Source organism: Podarcis muralis, chromosome 18 (genome assembly GCF_964188315.1).
Source record: "Podarcis muralis chromosome 18, rPodMur119.hap1.1, whole genome shotgun sequence".
NCBI classification, from domain to species: domain Eukaryota; kingdom Metazoa; phylum Chordata; class Lepidosauria; order Squamata; family Lacertidae; genus Podarcis; species Podarcis muralis.
In genome coordinates, this window is record NC_135672.1 from 804,435 (window position 1) to 816,330 (window position 11,896).

An 11,896-nucleotide genomic window follows, 5' to 3' on the forward strand; every position below is an offset into this window, starting at 1 on the left:
AAGCCAAACAGTCACTTTCTTTCTGTTCAGCAAAACAAGTCTGAATCCCTGCTATATTAGTTGATTTTCCTCTATCTTTGACATTTTTTTAGGTTACAAATAATCTGTTTTCATTTATTAATCAGTTTTTCATTGGGTTGTTAGAATGCCAAAACAGATTACTTCAGGTTACTTCAGGTTGTTTTTTTTAAAAAAAAATGTGTGTCTTAGCATTTAATTATTTTTGGTTCCTCATAGGTCATTGTGTGTGTGTGTGTGTGTGTGTGTGTGTGTGTGTGTGTTTTACTTTGGGGACATGTCCATCACATGTTGAAAGTCATTTTCATCAAGTTCTACTTATCAGATAGCACATGCTGAATTTGAAGCCTTTTTCCATTGTTTTCCCATTTTTTTAGTCCAGTAGTAATCTGTGGTTTTGATAAAATCTTTGTATTATTTAATAATAATTTTTTTTTCTGAATCTGATGTCTTTGTGTCAAGTTCGTTTTCATCTTGCCTGGTCTTCCGCAAACATTGGACAACGTAGCAAGTCTCTTGTAACTCACAGCTTGAGCTGCTGGGATGCCCTGGGATGTTTTCTAAAAAATATAATAACCCTTAAAAACCACAAAACTGCAGTCCGAGGTGTGCCCAGTCTGAAGAAAGTGTTCAGCGGGACTTTGATACACTTTCCCAAACTTAACAAACTTGGGTCTCCAGATGTTTTGGGACTACAACTCCCATCATCCCTAGCTAGCAAGACCGGTGTATACATACAGCATGCATTTAAAGTACACGCCCCAAAGAATCATGGGAACCGTAGTTCGCCCCTCACCGAGCTATAACTCCGAGTACCCTCTTCGGAGGAGGAGGAGAATTTCTTCACTGTGAACCCGAAAACGCCCTATGCAGACAAGGAGTTGTGTCACTCTAGTTGTTCTCATCTATCTCTGGAATGCAATGCGCTGGAGATGATAGAGTCTGTTACGTCACTCTCGCGCGCGCCTTCCTGAGCGCAGCGAGGGGCCTCTTTGCGCATGCGCTTTCATGAGCGCTTTGCCCGGCGGAACTGAGAGTTGGGCGTCGGCGACTGGCGGAAACTGCTCCAGAGCGCAGGCGCAGTCCTTTCTCAGCCACGCCTGCGCAGTTGGGCCGGGAGGCCGGAGAACAAGGGAAGGGGACCCATCCGCGCATGCGCACCCGGGGGAGGCGGACTCGCTGGCTCCTGCGCTGCTGGGGGGCGACGGAGGGCTGGTGAGTGGGGGGGGGGTCCCGGGGAAGGGCCCCCTTTGTTCCCAGGGGGAAGGGGCCGCCCTGAGGCTTGGGGGGGGGGGGTTGGTGGCCAGGGTGCTGTACCGGTTGGGTTTCTGCCTCGAAGCAAGTGGGGAGCTGCCCCTTCCTCCTCCTCCTCCTCCTCCTCCTCCGCCCTGGAGGCAGCCGGGTCCTTGAGAGGGGGAGGCGGGGGTCTCTCTCTCTCTGTGTCCCGGGCTGTACCTGTTGAGGTCCTCCCTCTCCCCGGAGAAAGAGTTGGGGCGCGGAGGGGGGCATCCTTTCCCCTTCCCCAGAACATAATGGAGGGGGGGGCAGAACAGGCAGAAGTCCAGCAGGTGCAGCCCTTTCCCATGCCTGCATCTCCACGTGGTACATGGGGGGGGGGAGAGAAGGACGTGCCTGTTGGATGCATGCCTGTCCAGCCAAACCCCCTGTGAGAAACCATGAGGTCCCAGTTTTCACTGTTTCACTTTATGCTATGTTCCTTCCTTCAACAAAAGCCCCCCAAATCCCATGAGACAGGGGGGCTGCAAAGCCTGCCTTTCTGGGTGCCCATCCGAGAAGGTCGAGGTGTTGGAGGGACCCCTGTGCAGACCCCTTCCCTTGTGAGGAGGGTCTCCCTGGCTTCTGGGGAGCGGTGAGGCAGCATGGCTGCTTTTATTGATGCAGCACCGCCCATGGGCTGGAGGGGGCTTGGGGTGGGGGAGACGCTCCAGGCAAGACCCTCTCCCTAGACTGGAGCGGGGAGCAGGATAGATGATATGGCCTCAGCAATTCTGAGAAACAAACAAGCAAAAATCAGGGCAGTTTTGAAATCGGTGGTGAAATCAGTGCACTTTGGAATCAGTTTTTAAAAAGTGTGGTGGTTTTGGAGTCAGTGGTTAAAATTAGTGCACTTTGAAATTGATTTCCGCAGAGTGGCTGGGGAAGCCCAGCCAGATGGGCATGGTAAAAAAAATGAATTATTATTATTATTATTGTTATTAAAAGCAGCATGGTTCTGGAATCAGTACTCAAAATCAGTGGGCTTTAAAATAAGTGCAGTTTTGGAATCAGTGGCTTAAAATCAGCTCAGTCTTTGCACCAGCGGTTAAAAATCAGCACTGTTTTGAAATCAGGGGTTGAAATCAGTGTGTATTAGAGTGGTGCAGTCCCGAGTCTTGATCCAAAATGTCACCTGACAGGATCCAACCCCAGAGGTACAACTTGCTCCTTGATTTGGGGAGCTGCCCTGCAGAATCTGGAGATGATTTCCAAAGAGGCATCCCAATGCGAACAGACAAACCTTCCGTCAGTTCTACAGCGTGACCATATCTGCGAGAAAGGAAGACATTTGGCTTTCCCCATACAGTGGTACTTTGGGTCACAAACTCCTCTAACCTAGGGTTAAGAACATAATTCGTTCTGGAGGTCTCTTCTTAACCAGAAACTGTTCTTAACCTGAGGTACCACTTTAGCTAATGGGGCCTCCCGCTGCTGCCACACAATTTCTGTTCTCATCCTGAAGCAAAGTTCTTAACCTGAGGTACTATTTCTGGGTTAGTGGAGTCTGTAACCTGAGGTACCACTGTATTTATTTACTTGCAGAAGTGAGGTAACCTGAGGTACCACTGTATTTATTTACTTGCAAGCCAGTGAGGGTGTAATGGTGAGAATGTCGGACGGGGACCTGGGAGATGAGGGTTCAAATCCCTACTCCGTCATGAAGCTCGCTGGGTGACCTTGGAGTCAGTCACAACCTCTTCGCCTCCTTCGCAGGGTCGTTGTAGGGATTAATGGAGGAGGGGGTGAACCATGGGGATAGAAATGAGCTCTTCTGCTGAACCGCTTAGGGGCCAGCCAGACGGAGATGCCCATCGCCAACCTGGTGCCCAGAGATCTCCCTGTGGCCCCAGTTGGACCTGGCAGATTTTGAATGCTGACCGTTAACCCTTTGTGTGCTGCTGTTCTTTTCCAGCCGCCGAGAGGAGTTCCCTGGAGCCCCAGCATGGCCGAGAAGAGGCGCCTGGCTTTCTCCATCATCCAGTTCCTCCTGGACCAGCTGCATCATGGCGGACTCTCACCCGATGCCCAGGAGAGCCTGGAAGGTGGGGGGGAGGATGGGCAAATGGGAGCTGGAAAAAGCTCAGTTTGATTCTATGTTTTCCTGTGTAGGCCTCGGGGCCCCTTTGGCCCAACCTTCTCGCCCAACATTTGACTCTTAAAAATAATAATAATAATTTATATCCTGCCTTTTGCCACGACAGGACACAAGGCAGCTTGCAGATAAAACAGAAACTGCTAAAAACAAAGGAAAACAACAACAACAAATTTATTATTTATATGCCACCCATCTGACTCAGTTACCCCAGCCACCCTGGGCAGCTTCCAACAAATTAACAAATTAAAAAGTGATCAAACATCGTTGAAATTGAAACTACATCTATGTAGCTGTCGATCGATCGATCTAATCCATTAAAACACACAACGCGGCACCGCTGCTTCCTTAAAAGTGGACTGTTTTGCAGGGCGGGATGCAAATTTGATTAATAATAACCGTCATCATAATTTTATTATTTATACCCTGCCCATCCAGGCTTGTCTTTGCTGAGTGGGCACAGGCGTTTAAGAGTGGAAGCTGAGTGTCTCTGCCACCCTGGGACTTTCTGCATGCCAGAAACGTGTCCTGCCACCGACCCCCGCCTCCCTGTGGAGCCGTAAATGAGGGGAGCAGGGTTAACGGGGCCCTTTGTCTCTCCTGCAGTCGCCATCCAGTGCCTCGAGACAGCGTTTGGTGTCTCCACAGACGACCGCAGCCTCGCCTTGTCCCAGACCCTGCCGGAGATTTTCGAAGCTGCTGCAGCAAAGGTAGGTGTTTGTGGGAGCAAGAGGAGGGGAGAAGGGGGTGTCTTTGCAGGCGGTGTTGCTGGCTGGGTGGGGGGAGACTGGGTGGGGGGAGCAGGTAGTCTGTAGTGGCAGCATGACTGGGTTGGATTGGATGAGCGCTGGGGGACCCTCCTGGTGATCCTGCCTGCCCCAAGAAGGGTCCTTTGGGCAGGCACCTCCTGAGCTCTGACTTTCTTCTCTCTTTCTGCCCTGGTGTGCCTCAGGAGCCACAGCCAAGCCCACCCCCCTCAGAGCCGGTCACCCCCTCAGAAGAAGAGGCCGCAGAGGCAGAAAGGCTGAAGGCCGAAGGTGAGACCCTCCCTCCGGGCATTCCATGCCAGCTCCAGCCAGGCTGCCGCACAGTGAGGGGGCCAGGCCCGTCTCCATGGGGAGGGAGCCCCGCAGCTGAGGGCCTGCCAGGGATCATCACCCTCATCCTCAGTGCTTTTTTCCAGGCGGTTCTCAAGGATCTGCAGTACTGCACCTCTTTCTTTTGGTTAAAAAGTGTGGCACTTACTGAAACTACTTCATCGTGAGCTCCAGCACCTCTTTTTCTAGAAAAAAAAGCATCGATAGTGGTGCTCTGAATGCTTTAGCGGAGATTCCTGCCTTGCAGGGGGTTAGGCTGGATGACCCTCGGGGTCCCTTCCAACTCTAGGATTTTCTTGTTCTCAATAGGAAATGAGCAGATGAAGGCGGAAAACTTTGAAAGTGCCGTCTCCTTCTATGGGAAAGCCATTGAGTTGAATTCGTCCAATGCAGTTTACTATTGCAATCGGTGAGCTGGTGGGGGATGGGCAGATCTTTCTTTCTCCACTTTTGTAGGGGTGTGTGTGTGTGTGTAATGTTCTCTGTATGTTTGTTTCTCTCTATATTCCCCCTTCCTGTCAGCCTGGAGGGCTCCATTGCTTAGAGTGTGGTGCTGAGAATGCCAGGGTTGCGGGTTCGATTTCCACATGGGACAGCAGGGAGTTGGGCTAGATGGCCCTCAAGGTCCCCTCCAATGCCATGATTCTAGGGTGCCATTTGTGTGAGCGCTGAGCATCTTTCTTTCTCTCCTCCGCAGGGCTGCCGCTTACAGCAAGCTGGGGAACTACACCGGGGCCGTCCGGGACTGCGAGCAAGCCATCCACATCGACCCCAAATACAGCAAGGCCTATGGCAGGATGGGGTGAGCATCTTGGGGGGCGGAAGGTGGGGTGGGAGAGGTAATTCCCCCTCCCCACTGGCCCCTCCAGCCTAAGTGGGGGACCCAGGATGTGGCCTGTAAGGGAGAAGCCAGGGAACGGCTTTTGGACCTCAGGGTGCTCCTTCTCTGTCAGGCAACCTTCTCTCTCTCTCTCTCTCTCTCTCTCTCTGCCTCCTGCTCCCAGCTTAGCCCTGTCGAGCCTGAACAAACTCTCGGATGCCGTTGTCTACTACAGAAAAGCTCTGGAGCTTGACCCAGATAACGAGACATACAAGTCCAACCTCAAAGTCACGGAGCAGAAAATGAAGGAGGCTCCAAGCCCGGTGAGAAGGAGAGGCAGCAGTGGTGCAGTGGTTAGAGCACCTGGGCCAGGACCCACGAGGGACTGGTGTTCACCCCCCCACCCTCTTCCATAGAGCCTCCAGGTGACCTAGGGGGCCAGCCGCTGCCTCTCTTGGTCTGGCCTCCCTTGCAGGGTGGCTGTGAGGATTAAACGGGGAGAGGCCAGGGTGCAAATCGCCACCTCTCAGACTCACCTGCCTTGCGGGGTCATGGCAAGGATGTCAACGGAGGGGGAGAACTTTGCACACCACCTTCAGCTCCTAGGAGGAAACAGTGGTGTGTAAATCCTCCTTTTGCTCTTACACTGAGCAAAAGGTTCCTGCTTTGCGGGGGGCTGGACTAGATGAGCCTTGGCAGTCCCTTCTGACTCTACGGTTCTGTTTGCCTTTCAGACAGGAGGTGCTGGAGGCTTCGACTTAGCCGGCTTGCTCAACAACCCCGGGTTCATGAGCATGGTGAGTCTAGCCCTGCTTCCTGAGCTGGTGTTTTGATTTATTGGAGGAATAAGGAGCTTGTTGTTGTTGTTGTTAAAATTTGTATGCTGCCCTCTAACCATAGATCTCAGGGCACTTCAAAACATAAAACTGCAATAGAAAAAAGACAGAATTCATAATAAAAATTTAATAGTAAAAAGAAGACTCCCCAACCACTCTCTCTTTCTCTCCCCTCCACTTTTCTCTTTTAAAAATATATTAAAACAGGCATCAAACCTGATGAACAATCCACAGGTACAGCAATTGTAAGTATGGGAAACACCTGATTTTTAGGGAAGGGGTGGGGGGGTCTTTTTCTAAAGCTTCTTCTGACACCCCCGAATGGCAGGGTCCCTGCAGATTTCAGAATTGCTGGAAGGAGAGCCAACTTGCCATTCAGAAGAGTCTCCGAGGATTGCTGCGCTCCCTGCCTTGCCGGGGGTTGGGCTGGATGACCTTTGGGGGAACCCTTCCGACTCTCGCAACCTGTGACAATGACCTCTTTTCTTTTCTCCTGCCCTCTTTGCTGGAAGGATGTCTGGGATGATCTCGGGTGGCACCAACCCCATGGCAGCGCCAGGAGCGAGCGCGTCCCCCAATGACCTCGCCAGCCTTATCCAAGCGTGAGTAGAAAGGCCTGGGGGGGGGTCCTCTCCCCTCCTGGCTCTGAGCAACAGCAGCCTTGCACCTGCCTCCCTGCTTTTCCTCTCAAGGATCTCCAGCTGGTTCTCCCCCCCCTCCTCATTTAATCCCCCTCACAGCAACCCTGCGAGGTTGGCTAGGCTGAGAGGTAGCGGCTGGCCCCCGAGTCCAAGTGGGCGGGATCTGAACCCTGGTCTCTCCCAGGTCCCAGTCCCACGCCCAAACTTTTTTCTCCGGGCCGCATTTGCAGAACAAAAACTTGCTTGCACCAACCAGTCTTTTTTATTGGTAAGATATGCATTGGGTAAAACAGTGAAGATAGTCTTAATTTTGAAAAGATATCCATCCATATTCTGCAAATGAAAACATGATTTTGGTAGTTCCCTGGACTGAAATGTTTGAATGGGAAATGCTTTGAGATCTTATGACGAAGGGTGGTATATAAATCAATAAAATAAAATAAAAAAATGTTTCTTGGTTTGCCCCTGAACCTTCCTGCCACTCTTGGAGAACTGCTGCTCCGTTCTCCCCTTTTATTTTTAAATCTATTTTTATCAGATGAACCTTTTAATAATTTGACCACAAATACATGCTTGCCATTCAAATATTTTGGCAGGTGGTGTCCCCGAATTCAAGCCACAATATTGCAGAGTCTCTGCCTGCATTTGTGGTATGAACTCTTTACCCTTCAGTAGGGAATTCAAGTTGCGCAGAGTCTCCTGGCTATGGATTTATTGAGGTTATTAAATCTTTCGAAGACCCCGGGGCAGGTGGCCGGCTATGAATTTATTAAATTGAACAGATTGCCTGGATATTCTGGCGCATTTTGCAGCGGGAAAATGCCCGGCATCCTGACCAGGGGCCCTCCCTGACGTGCCTCTCTCCCTCTGCAGGGGCCAGCAATTTGCGCAGCAGATGCAGCAGCAGAACCCGGAACTCATTGAGCAGTTGCGCAGCCAGATCCGCAGCCGGACGCCCAGCGCCAGCAACGAGGAGCAGCAGGAATGAGGCGGGTCGGAAGGTGTGTGCTGGGGACCTTGTGCGGGGCTCCGGGGGGGTGGGGGGGGGCTGACGTGCTAGCTGTCGCAGGGTGAGATGGTCTCTGGTGTTCCCGGAAAATGATCAGGCGCAGGAGCAGACAGCCTGATGTGGCAGCAGCCGCTGGGCTTCTTGTGGAGGCTCCAGCTCCAGAGGCAGTCTACCTGGGCTCCTAGGTCCTATGGAGCGCTTGCCCAGTGTGGGGACAGGAAGCTGGGCTGGATGCGCCCCCTTGCACCTGATGCGGCACCCAGGTTCTTACTGTGGAGCCTCCAGGTGCAGGGGCAGTCTATCCAGACTCCTGCAAGGACAGGAGGCCTGGCCAGATGAGCCCCTTTTGGCCTGATCCAAAGGCTGGGAAGCCTGGCCACTCCAAGAACAGGAAGCTGGGCTGGATGGATCCCCTTGGGGCCTCAGCCAACAGTCTGGGCTCCGTTCCTGTACATGTGGAGCCTCCAGCTCCAGAGGCAGTCTATCCGGATTCTTCGGTTCTATGGGGCATGTCCCTTTTTAAAGAACAAAACCACCTGCTTTCCTTCCAGGGGTGCCCTTTGTCAGAAGATGACCTCCTTCCTCGGCTGGACAGGAAAGAAGATTTGAAACTGGAAAAGCCATGTTTGTGTTGCTGTTTCTCCTGCTCATCATGGAGTGCGGGGGGGAGGGGAGGGGAGCAGGAATGGGGGGGTTGTGGGGGACCCCCGAACCTGCATGTTAGAGAGGCAGCCCCTCCCACCCCAGTAGTCTCCCCTTCCTCCTCCTGCTCCTCCTCTTCTTCCTCCTGCCCCCCTTGAGACCCCCGGGAGGATCCACGACTGGTGCGGCAGTTTTTAAATCCCATTTTCTCCCGGGGAGATGCAACGTTTCCAGTGAAGAAGCCTCACTCCAGAACCACGGCCTTCTCTGGGGGCGGGGGGGGGGGCAGCAAACCCTCTCTCTTTCTTTATTTTTGCAAAAAAAAACCAACCCCCCCCCCCAAAAAAAAGGATTTCTGTGTCCACCTCCCTGGGTTGTTGTCTCTGTTTCTTTCTCCCTTTGCCAGGCTCCTCTCTGGTGCCTTCGTCTGGGATCTCTAGCGCAGGGCAAAAACCGGGGGGGGGGGGGAGAGGGATTTTTGCATGGGATCATGTGTGTTTTGCAGGGTGGGGGGCCATGACTTTGGGAAGTTGCAGCTAAGGTGAAAAATAGGATATTCTTAGTTTCCTCTCTTTCTTAAAAGATCATGGCGATATGCGTAGATCTCTTTGTGGAGGGAGCACAGGTTAGCAACGTCTCGCCCCCCTTTTGGCTTCCAGAAGGTTTTTAATTCAAATATTAGGAGGGGGGATTTGGGGGGATTCTTGCATGTTTGTGAGCTTAGCAAAAGGAAATTTGTCTTGGGGGGGCTGAGTTGGCTTTAGTGTAGGAAAGGGTGTGTGAATGCCCCCGGGGCGTCGCCCTTGAGCACCCCCACCTGCCCCACGGAGGGTCGCCATGAATCCGGTGCCAAGAAAGTTGCTTTGCAAGGGGGGGGGGTTGCCCTCGATATTTTACAAGGTCTCTGGGATAGATGGACAGACAAGCTTCCTGCCTCCCACCCCCAATTCGAATAAATGCGCACCCCCAAGCTGCATTTCTAGAAACAGGGTCTGATTTCTAAAGATGAGTGGCTCAGCGGAAAAGAGGACCCTCTCTTCCTCTCCCTGCTGCAAGGCCAGGTCAGGGCTTCCTCTTACAGTTGGGGGTCTCTAGCGATACCCCCAACCCCACTTTTCTGCTCCTGGTTTGCCCAGCCTGCAACCCGCCTTCCGCAGACCCTCTTCAGGATTAGGGGTGGGGGCAAATGGGCACTCAGAAACTTGCCGTTCTATCCCACCTCCTTGGTACCCCACATCTGGAGAAGGGGGTGCTCAAAAAAGGGGGCATTGACAATTTTTGAGATGCCTTGTTGGGAATAAATGATCCCTGGGGGGTTAAAAGGGGGAAAGGTGTTCAGAGACCTCCCTCCGCCACCCCCTAAGAGCTTTTCTTTGGATTCCTTCAAAATGTTTTTTTTTTTAAATTACTATTATTATTAAAGAAATTGGCACTGTTTCCGTTTTCCTTTTTTTAACGTAGAAAATAAAATCCTTTGGACACTGTTGCTTGCTGTTGTCCCCCTCTCAATTCGCCCCCGTCTAACCTAAAACAGGGAATTATTATTATTAATAATTATGATAATTAATTACAGTGGTACCTCGGGTTAAGTACTTAATTCGTTCCGGAGGTCCGTACTTAACCTGAAACTGTTCTTGTTGCGTTCGCAAAGGAAGGATTGAACCCTGATTAATTAGAATACACACAGAGGCTTGAACCAGCAAGACTCTGGGAAGGGTGCGTATAATCGTGTCTCTCTGTGCTTGTCCGTCAGATCCCCGCAGCCCAGGCCGTTTTATTCACAAAAGAACTTTTTACAGAGTGTTCGTAAGAACCAATCAGATTTCCTCTGAGCATTTAAACAAACCCACCTGGGGGAAAAGTTAGATCAAAAGAAATTCTTTTAACTACAAAGACTGCTACTCTGAGCATGCATACATAATCTGAGAGTAAATAAAAGAGGACTAGATAAACTCCGGAGATCACAAAGAGGAGTAAAGAAGAGAGGATGGAAGGATGGCAAGGAGGTAGGCATCTTTATCACCTTCCTGTGAAACTATTTCCAGGCCCTAAGATTAACATCCTGCATCAAAGAAACTTGCCCACTGTCTTTATGGCCCAGGATACATGTGAGGAGAGAAAAATGGGCAGTAGAGTCAAAAGGGCATGAATGTAGAATCTTATGGGATTTAATCAGAAATTATCGTCAATATATCAAACCCAGTCAACACAATGCTTTCATCGTGGACACGATGGCTTGATGTATATTTTATAATTCCTCATGGTAATCCCATCTGATCCCTACGTCTCACCCTTATTTATTTATTTATGTACAGGAATACATAAGAGAGGAGAGGCATTGTGTCCTCATAATCTGCCTGCATGTGTTTCTGTATCACATAAAGATCTCTAGCAGACATTCCTGAAGTGAGCGTAGTTCATGTATGTGTTCTTATATCACATAAAGATCTCTAGCAGACATTCCTGAAGTGAGCGTAGTTCATGTATGTCTTCTTATATCACAGAAAGATCTCTAGCAGACATTCCTGAAGTGAGCGTAATAACCTTTGCCTATTCTTTTCTAAAACTGAGCAACTAGGCTGGACTCATGTCAGTCTCTTGAGGCAGCATTGAGCATCAGATAAATTTGCGGGAATGTAGTTATAACTTTGTCCATGGAGTTTTCTTGGCAAGGATACTGGAGTGGCTTGCCGGTTCCTCCTCCAGGTGGATCACGTTTGGTCAAAACTCTCCACTATGACCTGTTCATCTTGTGTGCCCTGCTCGGCATAGTTCATAGCTTCTCTGAGTTCTTCAAGCCCCTTCGCCACGGCAAGGCAGTGATCCATGAAGGGGAAAGGAGGACGACAAGGCTGTATTTTGTCTCCCTGCTTATTTAATTTATATGCAGAATACATCATGCGAAAGGCTGGGCTGGATGAATCCCAAGCTGGAATTAAGATTGCCGGAAGAAATATCAACAACCTCAGATATGCAGATGACACAACCTTGATGGCAGAAAGTGAGGAGGAATTAAAGAACCTTTTAATGAGGGTGAAAGAGGAGAGCGCAAAATATGGTCTGAAGCTCAACATCAAAAAAACGAAGATCATGGCCACTGGTCCCATCACCTCCTGGCAAATAGAAGGGGAAGAAATGGAGGCAGTGAGACATTTTACTTTCTTGGGCGCCATGATCACTGCAGATGGTGACAGCAGCCACGAAATTAAAAGACGCCTGCTTCTTGGGAGAAGGGCAATGACAGGCCTAGACAGCATCTTGAGAAGTAGAGATGTCACCTTGCCAACAAAGGTCCGTATAGTTAAAGCCATGGTCTTCCCAGTAGTGATGTATGGAAGTGAGAGCTGGACCATAAAGAAGGCTGATCGCCGAAGAATTGATGCTTTTGAATTATGGTGCTGGAGAAGACTCTTGAGAGTCCCATGGACGGCAAGAAGATCAAACGCATCCATTCTTAAGGAAA

The 11,896-nt window shown here is 50.6% G+C and overlaps 1 protein-coding gene across 1 annotated transcript; it reads left to right on the forward strand.

The window, feature by feature from the left end:
• Positions 1 to 1,097: 1,097 nt before the first annotated feature.
• Positions 1,098 to 9,919, forward strand: SGTA (small glutamine rich tetratricopeptide repeat co-chaperone alpha). Its single transcript, XM_028713635.2, has 12 exons — positions 1,098 to 1,233; positions 3,209 to 3,338; positions 3,995 to 4,098; positions 4,341 to 4,425; positions 4,795 to 4,894; positions 5,183 to 5,287; positions 5,490 to 5,628; positions 6,040 to 6,102; positions 6,349 to 6,386; positions 6,654 to 6,743; positions 7,656 to 7,783; positions 8,343 to 9,919. The coding sequence occupies exons 2-11, from the start codon at positions 3,239 to 3,241 to the stop codon at positions 7,768 to 7,770; spliced, it is 939 nt and encodes a 312-aa protein (XP_028569468.2). The 5' UTR covers positions 1,098 to 1,233; positions 3,209 to 3,238; the 3' UTR covers positions 7,771 to 7,783; positions 8,343 to 9,919.
• Positions 9,920 to 11,896: the final 1,977 nt, after the last annotated feature.